The 14,343-nt window shown below is 32.4% G+C and overlaps 4 protein-coding genes across 5 annotated transcripts; 3 read left to right on the forward strand and 1 right to left on the reverse strand.

Moving 5' to 3' along the window:
* The first annotated feature begins 194 nt into the window (after positions 1 to 194).
* Positions 195 to 1,922, forward strand: ND-B17 (NADH dehydrogenase (ubiquinone) B17 subunit). The gene is made up of 4 exons (XM_085484262.1): positions 195 to 319; positions 843 to 1,110; positions 1,473 to 1,574; positions 1,663 to 1,922. Exons 1-4 carry the CDS (start codon positions 312 to 314, stop codon positions 1,798 to 1,800), a joined length of 516 nt encoding a protein of 171 aa, XP_085340388.1. The 5' UTR covers positions 195 to 311; the 3' UTR covers positions 1,801 to 1,922.
* Positions 1,923 to 2,740: 818 nt separating this feature from the next.
* Positions 2,741 to 5,091, forward strand: Rrp42 (exosome complex component Rrp42). The gene is made up of 6 exons (XM_085484200.1): positions 2,741 to 2,976; positions 3,325 to 3,524; positions 3,673 to 3,838; positions 3,903 to 4,097; positions 4,476 to 4,631; positions 4,909 to 5,091. Exons 1-6 carry the CDS (start codon positions 2,920 to 2,922, stop codon positions 5,011 to 5,013), a joined length of 879 nt encoding a protein of 292 aa, XP_085340326.1. The 5' UTR covers positions 2,741 to 2,919; the 3' UTR covers positions 5,014 to 5,091.
* A 452-nt stretch (positions 5,092 to 5,543) lies between these two features.
* Positions 5,544 to 11,406, reverse strand: U2af50 (U2 small nuclear riboprotein auxiliary factor 50). 2 transcript variants are annotated; one of them, XM_029316911.2, is made up of 8 exons: positions 11,298 to 11,406; positions 10,588 to 10,817; positions 10,229 to 10,489; positions 9,911 to 10,049; positions 9,741 to 9,796; positions 6,878 to 7,159; positions 6,424 to 6,588; positions 5,544 to 6,361 (listed from the first exon to the last, which is right to left on the reverse strand). In XM_029316911.2, exons 1-8 carry the CDS (start codon positions 11,317 to 11,319, stop codon positions 6,230 to 6,232), a joined length of 1,287 nt encoding a protein of 428 aa, XP_029172744.1. In that variant the 5' UTR covers positions 11,320 to 11,406; the 3' UTR covers positions 5,544 to 6,229. The 2 variants fall into 2 exon arrangements, with proteins under 2 accessions (XP_029172744.1, XP_029172743.1); XM_029316910.2 differs by having other exon boundaries at positions 9,899 to 10,049.
* A 267-nt stretch (positions 11,407 to 11,673) lies between these two features.
* Positions 11,674 to 14,306, forward strand: LOC114941777 (threonylcarbamoyladenosine tRNA methylthiotransferase). The gene is made up of 3 exons (XM_029316902.2): positions 11,674 to 11,913; positions 12,068 to 12,490; positions 13,024 to 14,306. The coding sequence occupies exons 2-3, from the start codon at positions 12,087 to 12,089 to the stop codon at positions 14,240 to 14,242; spliced, it is 1,623 nt and encodes a 540-aa protein (XP_029172735.2). The 5' UTR covers positions 11,674 to 11,913; positions 12,068 to 12,086; the 3' UTR covers positions 14,243 to 14,306.
* The last annotated feature ends 37 nt before the right edge of the window (positions 14,307 to 14,343 follow it).

Here is a 14,343-nt window from a genome sequence, read left to right on the forward strand (position 1 = left end):
GAAAGTATTTTTTTCATTTTAAATTTTCGCGCGTTTTTTTTAAAGAAGTTATATTATTCGTATAAAAAATGCCTAGATTTTAAAATATTTTATTCTTTCAATTAAATTAATTATAAAAGTATTTTTTTCATTTTAAGTTTTCGCGCGCTTTTTGTAAAGAAGTTAAAGCCTTTCACAGAAGATGGCACCACTATAATGTTCTCGTAATTTCTGTGATGTAATAACCTCGAAGGAGACATAACCTCTCTTTCATAGTTTGAAAAGAAATTGTTCTTATAATATTCTAAACTCGCTTAATCGTCAACAAAATCATGGCGCGGTATGATATTTTTCTTATTCTTTATATATTAAATTATGTATATTCCTAGACTAAAATATTATGTTGATAGGAATGAAATTTTGACATATCAGTTTTCATACATAGTATTTTTTTTTCTAACATCAATTTTCATGCATAATATAATTTTGATGTGACATTTTGATATAATTAAAACGTTTTAATTGTTTTCATTATGAAAAGCTTTATCGTGATGAAAAGTAGGTGGAAAGATCTGGCACTTTGTATCTGTATAAATTCTTCCGTTATTCAAGAGAATTGTTATGCAAAGAGGACATAACAATTCTTTCAATGATTTTGACAACACATATATTTAAATTATAAGAAGCAACTCTTCTCTGTTATAATATGAAATAATTAGACAGTTGACAATAGCTTTATGTAATTACTTAATAAAAATAATTAGAGAACAAGCAATTCTTCTCTGTTAAATAATATGAAATAATATATAGGCAGTTTACAATTGTGTTGTAATGTAATTACTCTTGCAACTTACTGTTTCCAGAGTACCAGACCCTCCAGACTTCTCAGCTCTGGAGGGGGGTGGAGAGAGGCCCATGAGCATAACTCGTCGTGTGGAACGTGAAAGAGAACGGATGCTGGGGATGACGGATGAGGAACGTGTGTGGAGGAAGAAATGGCTCGATGCACAAAAGCTCGCTCCAGAGGAGCCGGTGACACCACCGGGTTACTACAAGAAGATGTACAATCCGATTAGAAGATTTTACCAGGCACCCATGAATAAATTTCAAAATCTGATGGAGCCGGTTATGGTAACGATGCGAGCATAACATCCCAGCAAACACAGTATATAAATGTTATATACTTAAGCATGTTACATGTAACGTATATGTTAGTTGTAATAAAAAGATAGCACTGACTTATCAATACATCAATGTGCTATTTGGTATATAATTACAATATAACTACAATGTAATATATGTTATATTAAAATGTTACATCTATGAGTGAGAAATTACAACTAACATGGATGTTACATGTAACGTACACATTATATTACTTGTTATATTCTATATTATTATAGCAATGTAACAATTATATATCGGTGTTTGCTGGGATTAATCAATTGCACTTGTAATATATACAAAAAGTAATAATTCTTTTCTTTTTACAGGGCTTCACAGGTGCGTACGTAACGCGACACATTATATCCAAAACTGCAATGAGTATTGTTGCAGTCTATTGCATCTATTATCACCTGAAATATAATAAAATGGTAATGGATGTTTATTTCATATACTGAACACGTACAGCTTTTATCTTGGGATATATTGTATATTTTGTATATATTATTTGATCTCCAGAATTGGACCAAACAAAGTGGATGGAAGATCACTCTATCAAGACCCCAAATGTATCCTGATACTAAGGATTTGGAGGCTTTATATCGAGTAAAGGGTAATCAATTCTACGTGAATGGTTTCGACAAATCTCCTATATAAATCTTAGAAATACATATACTATATATCCAATATAGTTATTTAATTGACATTAATGTTGTTAGAAAAAAATGTTATTAATAAACAGTGATGATAGCACATGTCATCTGTTTTATAAAATTGAACTGATTCAATTTATTGGTTTCTTTTAGGACTTTAGGAAATAGAATTTTAATAAAATTTTAATTTGCTAGTTTTCATTTGTTTTTTCAGAATGATATATTCTCCCGAGTTCCAAAATTTACTCTTTGGAATAGATTAGGATCAAAATAAAAGTTTTCTGATCAGTTAATCAATTGTTCTACTCTAAGGAGTAAATTTTAAACACAATTTTGGGGAGCAAAAAATTAAATTAAAATTTTAGAAAATTTCTTCTCGAATGTTATAATATTAATAATTAATGATATTTTTTAATAATCTCCCTATAAAAGATTCCTAAACTAAATTACTTTATTTTTAAACAACTAAGTTTGTCAAATTTAATTTTTAATTAGTTTTGTCTGACATGAATAAAAAAATAGAACAAGTCAAAATAAAAAATAACTGTAGACAACTTATCCTCTTTTATATATATATATATATATATATATATATATATATTATATATATATATATATATATATATATATATATATATATAAAAGAGGATAAGTTGTCTACAGTTATTTTTTATTTTGACTTGTTCTATTTTTTTATTCATGTCGGACATATATATATATATATATATATATATATATATAAAATAGACATATATATATATAAAATCTCATATCAATAAATAATGTTTATTTTTACATATATTTTTTAAATTTTAAATGGATGGCTATAGTATAATTTAAATATACAATTTTATTTATTTCTTTAGCTAACTTTGCGCACTTTTTGTTTTCCTCTCTTTCTTCAACTTCTCCATCTCCATATATCTATCTCATTTTTGGACACTATTCACATGTACACTAGTGCAGAAAGTTCAGCTTTTAAAGAATAAATCTGGCTTCCTAAATAAGGTTAGAATATATACTTTCTTATGTGATGACAACCGGCGACGATCCATTTATTTATTTTATCCTGTTTGAATTAATGCAAAATAGACATCATTGGAAAAATTAATCTCCCTTCAGAATGGCTGAGACTCCTTTGGGCTTAGGCGAAAAGACATTTATTCTTCATGGAGTCGATGTAAGTGTATTTGACAATTTTTTCAATGTGATCCCTGCATTTTGATTTAGGAAATACTTATTGTTCAAAACTTAATTATCTCTCCGTTATTCTAAACTAGTTTATACTGTTAATTGCTAATTTCTTTGAGGCAGTTTTATTACAAGTATTATTTTATTTTCATATATTTTATATTTATATATTTATACATTTATATATATATATATATATATATATATATTATTTTATATTTTTATATTTATATATTTTTATTGTATATTTACTTTTTACATGTATAATTTTCTAATTCTATTTTTTACTTTGATGCGTGTAATGCAATTAAATAATAATTGAATATATTAATTTCAGCTTGATCTGAGAAACGATGGTTGCTCTAGGTGCCAGTATCGTTCCCTCGAAATAGAAACCAGATTGATGCCACATGCACATGGATCAGCAAGATTACGTCTTGGCAATATTACAGACGTATTAGTTGGTGTAAAACTGGAGATCGACACACCGTATGCCGAAAAGCCGGACGAAGGCAAATTGGACTTTTTTGTAGACTGGTATAAGTCTTAAACTTGGATTTTTAATTTAATTTAATTTTATCTCATTTTATACTTTAAATTTTCAATTTTATTTTATTTTGGATTTTTAATTTTATTTTATTTTATCACATTCAGTTGGAATATCATATTTTTATCTCTTTCACAGTTCCGCTAATGCTACACCAGCATTCGAAGGCAAAGGTGGAGACAATTTGGCGACCGAGATAAGCAATGTTCTCTCCATGGCTTATCAGACACCAGATGCGTTTGACTTAAAACAGTTGTGTATAATACCTAATAAGAAGTGTTGGAAAATGTATGTGGATATTTTGGTAAGTGTTATCAGATGATAGAAAGCTGCTGGGAAGTCCACTCTGTTATCTTTTCTCTTCTCAGATCCTTCAGTGTGGCGGAAATCTATTTGACGCTGTCGGCGCCGCGGTGAAGGCAGCATTGTACAATACTGAAATTCCAAAGGTAATTGCAGCAACACTCGATGGCGGTGAACCGGATATCCAGATCTCGGATGATCCTTACGATTGTATCAAACTCGATATTACGACATATCCATTGATAGTAACAATATGCAAGGTACGTTAAGCCTTAGAAGTATTTTTATCGCATTTTAATATGTTAATATATTCAATATTTTTTATTTATTATATTCCATATCATATTAATATTATATTCAATATATTTATTCAACATATTGAATATATGAATAGCATGAAAATATTTTTTCTGCTTTTCTTTACCGTGTTATCTGAAAAATTAAAATTGAGCAAATTTTCTTTACATATACATAAGATATTTCTAAAAAGGTAGCATTATATATTAATGTTTCTCTCCTTTTACTTTTATATTTTTTATTGTATATATATTTTATATTTATTAACATAAAAATTCAATATTTAATTAATAAGAATATTAACGTTTTAACTGAAAAATGATATTTTCTTCCTTCGACAGATTGGTGACAATTTCGTGATAGATCCAACATTAGAAGAGGAATCATGCAGTGCAGTTAGTCTCGTTATGTCCGTAATGCCAAACGGCAAAGTGACGTCTGTAGTCAAGCTGGGCTATGGCAGCCTGTTGCCTAACACCTTAATTAATATGTTGGAGGTGATAAATGTTTTTCTTAATTCTCATCAAAGATGCATACAATCAAACCTCTGCACTATCTAATCTCACTATTACTTCTCTTGTACTGTTTTCCCACTAACTTTCCAGATTTGCATAATTATGTGATGACATCTGTAGAGTCAGAAAATGAGCTTTCTCTACATGCTAAATAATAGAAAAAGAGTAAACAATACAAGGGTTTGATTGTAATGTGGAATATATACATATATATATTTTTTAAATCTAAATTCTTTAATTTTTAATTTCAATTTTATAGGTAGGGAAGGATATCAGTCTCAAATTAAACGAAGCTCTAATAAAAGTATTGGAAGAAGAGGACAAACTCGGTCGGACAAAACCTTTATGTGGCTTTCTTAGATAATACGTATGTAATATGTTTGTTACTAATTCTAAAAAATATAAATATATTTAAAAAAAATATATTTCAAATTGAATTGATCATATTGTGCAATAGTTATAGCAAATGTCGCACGCATTTAGCGTAATATTTTTTATAGAGTTCTTTTAACAGTCCTTCCTTTCGTATAAGATTTTCACCAATTTTCATAAACTATAATTTGAGAGTCACTGCAGTCTTCGAGAGAGATTCTCGCAAAGTAAGAAGCGTATATGTATATGTGTGATAATAGTAAAGCAATCAATTAATGAAATAATATTAAAGAGTGAATTTTATAATTTCTAATTAATAATAAAAGCAAAGATACTACCTTTTGTCGCATCGTACAAAAACCGATTATTCATTAAAAATAATGACTAATATTTTATGAAAAATAAATAATAACAATCAATGAGAATGAGGAAGAAGTCAAGCGAGGCGCCAAATTTTGAGAGATAAAAAGATAATCAGAGATTACAGTAATAAAGAAAAATGTATAAATTATACATAAAAACTAAGATCTAAACATTTATTAAATCGATTTTTAAAAGATATGAGTATGTCTGCTCAAGACATAGGTAATAGTTTTGACAAATTTCGGCATTTTATTATTGGATAAGCTTAATGCATTACTGCAAAAAACATTATCGACAAAATGTCACTTCTATCAATTTGTATTACAGATTGAAAGTTAAATTAATTTCTAATCAAAGTTTTTGTAAAAAAATTTTTACGCGTACACTTTAAATAATATGCATTATAAATTATTATTGTATATAATATAAAATATTATGTATTAATTTTATAAAGAGAATATGTTTTTATAGAAAAAAAATGTTTTTGGTTTATTATTTTTGAAATCACTTTCTAATTTGTTAGAATTATTTTCTACAGCGATATCAAAAATGTTTAAGATACTGCACATTGTTTATGTTTTATATTAATGACCAAATATTTTTATTATACATATTCATTTTACGTCTTCGAAGCATGAAATAAAACGCTTGAGTCGATTAATATTACGTATCGGCTTTTTCAATTGTGAAAATTTTAGTCACTTATACGCGAATATCTGTTATTGTTTCATCGTTGTTTATTAACTAGTAATTGTTAATTCACGGGATACGTTTAGATAATTCAAATTCACATATACATTGCAGATTATATATATAATTATTAAACGTATGAAAAAGAGAAGTGTTTAGAATTCTCTGCGGTGATACTTATCAGGATCGAAGTACGACGTGACTACAACACGATTATTAAATTTCCGTCCTGTGAGGGTTTGCTGTGCCTTTTGACAATCAATCACGCTATTGAATTCAACAAATACCTGTAACAGAGTCAAAGGATAAGTAATATACAGATACATGTATATATAAATGTTAAATATACCTTTCCACATCCGGGTACATCGACACCCTCGATGGGTCTTGGAATTTCCACGGATCGCACAACGCCATATTTGTTACATTCTTCTTTAATGTCCTCAAGAATATCCTCGTATTCCTCTTCTTCCATTAATTCTTCTGGTGTAACCATATTGAGCAAACAAAGCACCTGAGAAATATTATATGATTATATAAATTCTCAAATTACAATTTAGTGATTTCTGATTTAAGGTTCCTCGCCGACCATGTTAGAATTATGACGTCAGAGAAAGCTGAAAATTCATTGATGCTATTTTTAAATGATTTTTTAAATGAATTTTGAAAAGATATTTCAAATAGCTTTAGCACACTTTTAAAATATCTCGAAAACTATTCTTTTTCCTCTCACACAATCAGACTCTGACGTCACGATCATAGCCCAAGAGCCTTAAACTTATTCGAATTGTAGCAAATATTACTTCGGTCGCAGGTCCACTCGTGCCAACCATTGATAAACCAGGCACTTGAATTTGTACTGGAGCTTGTGCACCTATCATGGGATTCTTGGCACCTACACTGGCGCGTTGCACAATTAATTTCTTATCACCCAACTGCATTCCGTTCAACCCAGCAATTGCCTGGTCGGTCATGGAGACGTCCACATATTCGCAGAAGGCATATCCTTTGGAGAGACCGGTAGCGGAATCCTTCACTAGATTGAATGCTCTCAGTTGTCCAAAACTCATCAATAGCTCTTTCACCTGTATTATTGGAAAATTATTACTTTCTCATTCGCATAATATAATCTTCAAATCTATCAAGTATAGACTATGCAACTCTAATATTAATTAGTTGTACAAAATTTAGAAAATTATATATTATAGAGATATTTATATTTTTTTACAAAACCTAGAGGTATATAATATTTTTCATATAATTCGAAAATTTTGCATTTGTAATGTTAAATATACATATTTTATAATTGATATTTATTAATATAAAAAAATTTCTTTTTTGAGATATTATTAAGATAGCTTTTCAAAAAAGTAATAACAACCTTTTGTGATAATAACAAGATATTTAATCTGGGAAAAATTTATTTCAGAATATTTGAAATAAAAGTTGCATAGTCTTAATATGAGAAAAATGAAATATAAATGCATAGATATGCTTGCGTATCTTTCCTCCATAAGAACTCCTTACACACCGCCTTCGTGTCGGACGAAATAATTTCCGCTCGATTGCGCTTCGACGTCACTCTTTATATCGTTCGTTCATTCAAAACACAAAATCTTTAACTTTTATATATTTATACTTTTCAATGTAACATATATATAATATATATATATATATATATATATATATATATATATATTGAATTTTTACTTACATATTATCGACGAGCTAAGGGACTGAAAATAAAACTTTAGATAACAGCATGCTGCTCTCGATGAGGAATTAAATTTTTCTTTCTCTCTTCTTATGTCATTTAAAATTAATTCTACATCAAAGTAGCATCAATCACCTAGCGATTTAGCAGAGCAATATGCTTTTATCGATGTAAAATTATTCAGAGGACGCACCATTGGCACAGGAGAACCGAGAACACATCGAGGAAAGGGGTCTACAAAATCGTCGCATAATCCAATGTACGAAGGCATGAGAATGGTATAAGTACTTGCCTCGAGGGACTGGGCTAGCCTCTCCTCAGGCAGTGTGGTATTTTGTCATGTTCGGTAGTAGTAGTAGTAGTAGTGGTAGAAGTAGTGGTAGAAGTAGTGGTAGTGGTAAGCGAATGCTTTTGATCGGCACGACCCTAAGCTAAGAAATGGGGAGAAAGGGTACTGGTATCAGTCCACAGTTTACTATATAATGAGATGATACGTTTTTCTTTTTTTTTCTCTTACGAATTTTGTTAAACATAGCTATTTGTAAGAATACCGTTAAATCATCCAATAAAAGATAGCTGTTTCTTTTTTTAATTTTTTTTACTATTACTATTTCTACTACACTATTCCTTTTTTTAACTATTTACGTTCTTTTCTTTGTATTCTTATTTTTGCTTAAGAAGTTTTCAATGCATTGATATATTTGACAGTTCATTCGTTCGCGGCGACCTGTAAACGTAACAAGACGAGAAGTGCAGTAAAGCCTGAAAAGCCTGTAAAAAGAACAGCTGCAAAAGAGAAAAAGAGATATTCCTGAAAAGAATATATACCGGAGAACTTGGAGCTGTTACCAGATGCACATAAAATTATGTGTTGACCCTGTAATCCCAAAAAGAAAGAAAAGGAAAAAAAATTCTGCTACATATAAAAATGTTGAGCTTTATGCTTTTTCTTGCAGACCTAAAAGAGATCCTTCTTTGCAGCATGTATCATTGCTGCGCGAGAGGACGATTCTGTAAAATTTCAAAGCGTGGAAAAATATCCAAGGATATAAAAAAAAGCTTTAGAGGAATTTCGTTTCAAAATGTCATCAAGTACTTCTGTGTCCTGCTTATTTTTATATCATATGAATTCGAAACATGAATGATCGTTCATTTTCTTCGGTTTATTTCCGAACGTAGTCGAGACAAAGACCTTCCCCCCTTCCCTGTTGGCTTTCCTAAAAAAAATTGCCTAGAAATTCGTATCTTCGTGATGGACTGGGTCCGCGATGCCTAGAAAGGCTGTAAGAGAGAGAAAGAGAGAGAGAGAAAGAGAAGGATGATCGTCGATGACTGCATACCACCTAAATGCTGTAACGCCACTAATACTTCCCTATACTAAGCAACATATGCCACATTGGAGCAACGAGATGCGAGGGATGATAAGAGGTTTCGTCGAAAAGTAGAACGAGAAGCGGATTGTCCGAATATAAAAAAAATAAATAAATAATAATAATATAAAGTCCTGAATTACACATCTCTATCTAATAAGGAGCCTAACCGACGCCGAAATATCTTGATGGAAACGCATACATACCTCTGTTGAACTCGAGTAAGACGAGGGTTCTCAGTCGTGTGTATGTATGTGTGAGTGCACTCACCGCTAAATAGCTAAATACCTATATTATAATTTAGTCCTTTGAGGGTAACTTACAACGCGACAGGGTTAGCATACGCACATGCCTGCCGTGCTATATATAATAACCCTGTATCGTTGCGATATCACGGAATGCAATTTTTCATTAGTCATTGAAGCCAAATCGTTTCCTGATAAAAATGTTGTAACAGTCGATAGAGCGACGTAATTGGGCAAACTAACGCGATTGACCGCGAATAGGAATTCAATGAAGAAAAAAAATTGCATCCAAAGGTGTGCAATAGATAAAATTGTTCCACGGTTTTGCCGTGCATACCTGCTCCTCGTTCAAATAATTTGGTAAACCGCCAATGAAGATCTTGTGCGGGGAATCTAAAATAGAAATAAACACACGAAATGAAAATAAGCGCAGATTAAGCATAATACGGTCGTGAGTGCATTGTTAGATATAAGGAAATGTATGTTAGAACATACCGGGAACCGTACCTGGCACGTTCATGCTTGGATTATCGGTCATTCCTGGCATTGGCTGATAATCGTGTGGCCTCCTTATTTTCAGACTCTGTCCTTTGAAGTTTATGCCATCAAACGCCATGGCTTGTGTAGTTTCGTCTATTGATCGGAACTATATTGAAAAAAGGAGGAAAAAATTAAAAAGAATATCATCATTACAACTTAAATTACTGATCGATACAACTAATCAAAACTAATGATATCATATTTATACCATACTTTTAATGATGTAAACAAAAATATATATAAAAAATTGTATCCTGTATATATATGTATGAGTTAACGTTATACCTCCAAAAATGCGAAATTTTTGTCTAAATTAATTTGACACGCCAATACTGGATTTCCGGCGGCTTGCGCGAGACCGGACAGATGCATCTGTTGATTGAAGAACTCCATCATTTCCTCTTCAGTTACACCAAATGGAATGTTCCCTACATAAAGCCTTCTTGCTTGACGAGTTATGGTGCTACCAACTACAGGTACAGCTGCCTGTGGTGTGTCTGCTACGATATTTGCGGGTATTTGTCCGGCAGCTTGCATAGCTTTATACTGTAAGAAGAAAATATATTTTAATATGTAATAATATAACAAGTTCAAATAACAAGTCGCTAAAAAACAAATCCAACTAGCACAAAAAATAATATTACCTGTAAAGGAGTAATATGCTCAAAACCAGGTGGTGGTACATCCCAGTATAGAGAAGGTTTTCTTCTTCTAGAGCTGCGACTTTTCTTAGGCGAGCTACTTCTCTTTCTATCTCTGCGATCCTTGGAACGAGAACGCGATCGCTTTCTACGATCTCTGCTACGTGATCGATGTCTCCTATCACGATCTCGATCTCGATCTCTATCCTTATCCCGATCCTGTCTGTCACGATCTAAGAATAAAAACGCATTGAAGCATCATCCAATTAGATAAAAATAAATCTAATTACATAGAAATAAATATATAATCAATTATAATATATAAACTTCCACATTTATACATTACTACACAATTCTTTAAATAAGAAAACAATATTTTAACAATATTCAAAAAACTTATGGAAAAAGAATCTCGCCATTGATGATCTCACATTCGTCCTTGTATTGATCACAAACGTAAATCATTTGTTATAATATCAAAAATGCAAGGCCAAAATTGTATATATACGATAAAAGTAAACGTTATATCTAAATGAGAAAAAAGAAAGGCCGAAATATCTCGAAATGCTACTCGAAAGCACCTTCGAACCTCTTCAAACTGTGTTTATCAATTTGAAGATTCAGACGTTATAACCGTACACAGCTCGACCAACCTGTCAAGGACGCAGTAATATCTTGATCGTGAAACGCGCGTAATTTTCTAAAACACTCACCTCCGTTGAAATCCTCGCCCATCGTTTACGTGAAAAAGATTTACGTGTGTCAACTCCTGAGACAATCTTCCCCTTCCGAAATGGCGTACAACGAGTGTATACGAGCACAAAATATATCGGAGCATAATTTTATGAGATGATGAACTCGGTCGAAGAAATTGAGAAACTTTAGGGAAATATTTCACGAATCGGTACTTGACACTTTTTCACCAGATTCGACCAATCAGAAGATTCGGAAATGTCCGACTGTCAGAATTTCCCTATCGAGATTATAGGCATTTTTCTATTCGCGCGCGCGCGCGCGCGATGACAGATCGGCGCGTTTGACAGGAAGCAGATAATTCCATATTTCATATAGAGTTTCGAGTATATGTATATTACTACGTTTATGATCTCATTTTATTTCAGTTTTAACCTCTATCACTCAAATTTAATCGATTACAATTAAAATAAAGAATAAGCGAAAGCGAGCGATAAAAATAAGGGATTTTTATCATAATTGTCCAAAAATCTATTTGAGTTTTTATTTTGGATAGCAAAGGTTTACTGATTCTAAGATTATCGTCCACGTGCATCTAACCTCGAAGTATTTCGAGACGTTTCAAGAGAGATTACAGTAAAAAACTATAAGTATTATTAGTGTATTAATTTCTTTATTTTTCATTATTTCTTATTTTTTAAATTCTTCCTTAGTGTCAAGAGAGATCGTAGTAAAAAACTTTATTAATATTATTAGTGTATTAATTTCTTTGTTCTTCTTTATTTCAAAGGTATTAATTTCTACCGAACATGCCTGCTCCTTGCGAGGACATCATTGAGGATATTGAGGATTTAATCGCTTCCCAGGATATAACACCGAAGGAGAGATATAGTTCGAGAAAGCATATCACGATACGACCAAAACGAAAAAAGCAGGTACAGGAGGAGGTGGTTTTGCAGCCACTTGTCTTGTCAAGTATAATACCTGGTACTCAGACGATCTACGTGAAAACGTGGGGATGTACGCACAATAATTCGGATACCGAGTACATGGCTGGACAGCTGGCAGCGTATGGTTACAATTTGTCCGATGATAAGCTGAAGGCAGACTTGTGGCTTCTGAATTCGTGCACCGTCAAGAATCCTGCGGAGGATCAGTTCAGGAATGAAATCGAGCATGGGAAGAAAATAGGCAAACATGTTGTAGTTGCTGGGTATGTTCTTACATGAGAAGAATTAAATTGATGAAGAATTTCAGATAAAAGATAAATTTATAGGAAGACAGATAATTACAGATATGTATTTTACTTAAGATAAATTTCTTTTAACAATTGTTTTTCTTTAAAAATACTTTTGGAAATAACTGTGAAGAAATGTAGAATGGAGAACTATTAGTACTAATGTAATAATGAGTAATATTAGAATATTTAATATTATTGTACATTATTAGCTGATGTTTTTATTTAATTGAAGATTAATATATAATTAATTTATTACTTGATTTTAAAAGTTGCACAAAATTGCACATGAATGCATATATATATATATATTTTGATATTGTATATTACTTGCTTTATTATTGAATCGATTAATATTAGTATATATATATATATATACTAATATTAATCGATTCAATAATAAAGCAAGTAATATACAATATCAAAAGATATTATTCAACATTAGATTTTTGATATAAATGAATATATAAAATTTTAATTATATCCTAAACAAATAATTTCATTCACAGATGCGTACCACAAGGAGCTCCAAAATCTTCCTTCCTTCAAGGCTTGAGTATAATTGGAGTGCAACAGATCGATCGAGTGGTGGAAGTCGTGGAGGAAACGTTGAAAGGAAATACAGTGAGATTTTTGAAACAGAAAAAGAATTCCGGTAAGAAAACCGGTGGCGCTTCGTTGAGTCTTCCGAAGGTGCGGCGAAATCCACTCATCGAGATCATAGCCATCAATACGGGTTGCCTGAATCAATGTACTTACTGCAAAACAAAGCACGCGCGAGGAGAACTGGGCAGTTACCAGCCGGAAGATATAGTCGAGCGAGCCAAACAGGCCTTCGAGGAGGGTGTGTGCGAGTTGTGGCTCACGTCGGAAGACACAGGTGCCTACGGCAGAGACATCGGCTCCAGTTTGCCAGAGTTATTAGGGCGACTGATAGATGTGATTCCGGAAGGTTGCATGATGCGTGTCGGCATGACCAATCCACCATATATCCTCGAGCATCTGGACGAGATGGCCAAGATCTTGCGTCATCCCAAGGTCTACAGCTTCCTGCACATTCCGGTGCAATCCGGCAGCGATCAGGTGTTAGCTGACATGAAACGGGAGTATACGCGCGCCGAGTTCGAGCACACCGTGAATTTCCTGAGCGAACGAGTACCGGGTCTGACTATCGCTACGGATATCATCTGCGGCTTCCCCACGGAAACGGAAGCGGATTTCGAGCAGACGATGACGCTCTGTCAAAAATATAAGTTTCCGAGCCTCTTCATCAATCAGTTCTTCTCTCGACCCGGCACACCCGCCGCTAGAATGCCGAAGGTACCCACGCAAGAGGTGAAGACTCGAACCAAAAGGTTGTCGGAATTCTTCCAGTCGTACGAACTGCATCAACATAAAATTGGACTGTTGCAAAAGGTGCTAGTGACGGAGGTGTCGCATGATAAACAGCATTACGTAGGACACAACAAGTTCTACGAACAGGTGTTGATTCCTATGGAGGAGAAATATATGGGAAAGATGATCGATGTGAGAATTATAGAAGCGACGAAGTTCTCCATGAAAGGGGAACCGATTGGCGAAGGTGTATCTCCGGCACTGACATCTCCTTCACAAGAAATCGTCGTTCCCAAAGCATTACAAGAGAAGACATCGTCGAGTTACAAAATAGTGACGATTACGATCTTTTTTGCTGTGATTGTTAGGATACTATGGACATTTCTAATTTAAATATATATCGTTTATTTTATGTAGATAGTTTATTGAAAATATATATGACATTGCACACAATAAATGTGGAATTTTATATTTAATATATATATATATATATT

This window comes from Nylanderia fulva, unplaced genomic scaffold (assembly GCF_048542155.1).
Source record: "Nylanderia fulva isolate GAGA-0341 unplaced genomic scaffold, ASM4854215v1 Scaffold3, whole genome shotgun sequence".
In the NCBI taxonomy this organism is placed as follows: Eukaryota; Metazoa; Arthropoda; class Insecta; order Hymenoptera; family Formicidae; genus Nylanderia; species Nylanderia fulva.

Excerpts from the sequence above, each read along its gene's own strand:
- ND-B17 (XM_085484262.1), top strand. Across the intron at positions 1,111-1,472 it reads ATCTGATGGAGCCGGTTATG|GGCTTCACAGGTGCGTACGT; the intron begins GTAACGATGCGA and ends TTCTTTTTACAG. Across the intron at positions 1,575-1,662 it reads ACCTGAAATATAATAAAATG|AATTGGACCAAACAAAGTGG; the intron begins GTAATGGATGTT and ends TTTGATCTCCAG.
- Rrp42 (XM_085484200.1), top strand. The coding sequence starts at position 2,920 with ATGGCTGAGACTCCTTTGGGCTTAGGCGAAAAGACATTTATTCTTCAT. Across the intron at positions 3,525-3,672 it reads TTGGACTTTTTTGTAGACTG|TTCCGCTAATGCTACACCAG; the intron begins GTATAAGTCTTA and ends TCTCTTTCACAG. Across the intron at positions 4,632-4,908 it reads CCTTAATTAATATGTTGGAG|GTAGGGAAGGATATCAGTCT; the intron begins GTGATAAATGTT and ends TCAATTTTATAG.
- U2af50 (XM_029316910.2), bottom strand. The coding sequence starts at position 11,319 with ATGGGCGAGGATTTCAACGGAG. Across the intron at positions 10,050-10,228 it reads AAAATTTCGCATTTTTGGAG|TTCCGATCAATAGACGAAAC; the intron begins GTATAACGTTAA and ends TTTTCAATATAG. Across the intron at positions 7,160-9,740 it reads ATTATTTGAACGAGGAGCAG|GTGAAAGAGCTATTGATGAG; the intron begins GTATGCACGGCA and ends CCAATAATACAG.
- LOC114941777 (XM_029316902.2), top strand. The coding sequence starts at position 12,087 with ATGCCTGCTCCTTGCGAGGACATCATTGAGGATATTGAGGATTTAATC. Across the intron at positions 12,491-13,023 it reads AAACATGTTGTAGTTGCTGG|ATGCGTACCACAAGGAGCTC; the intron begins GTATGTTCTTAC and ends TTTCATTCACAG.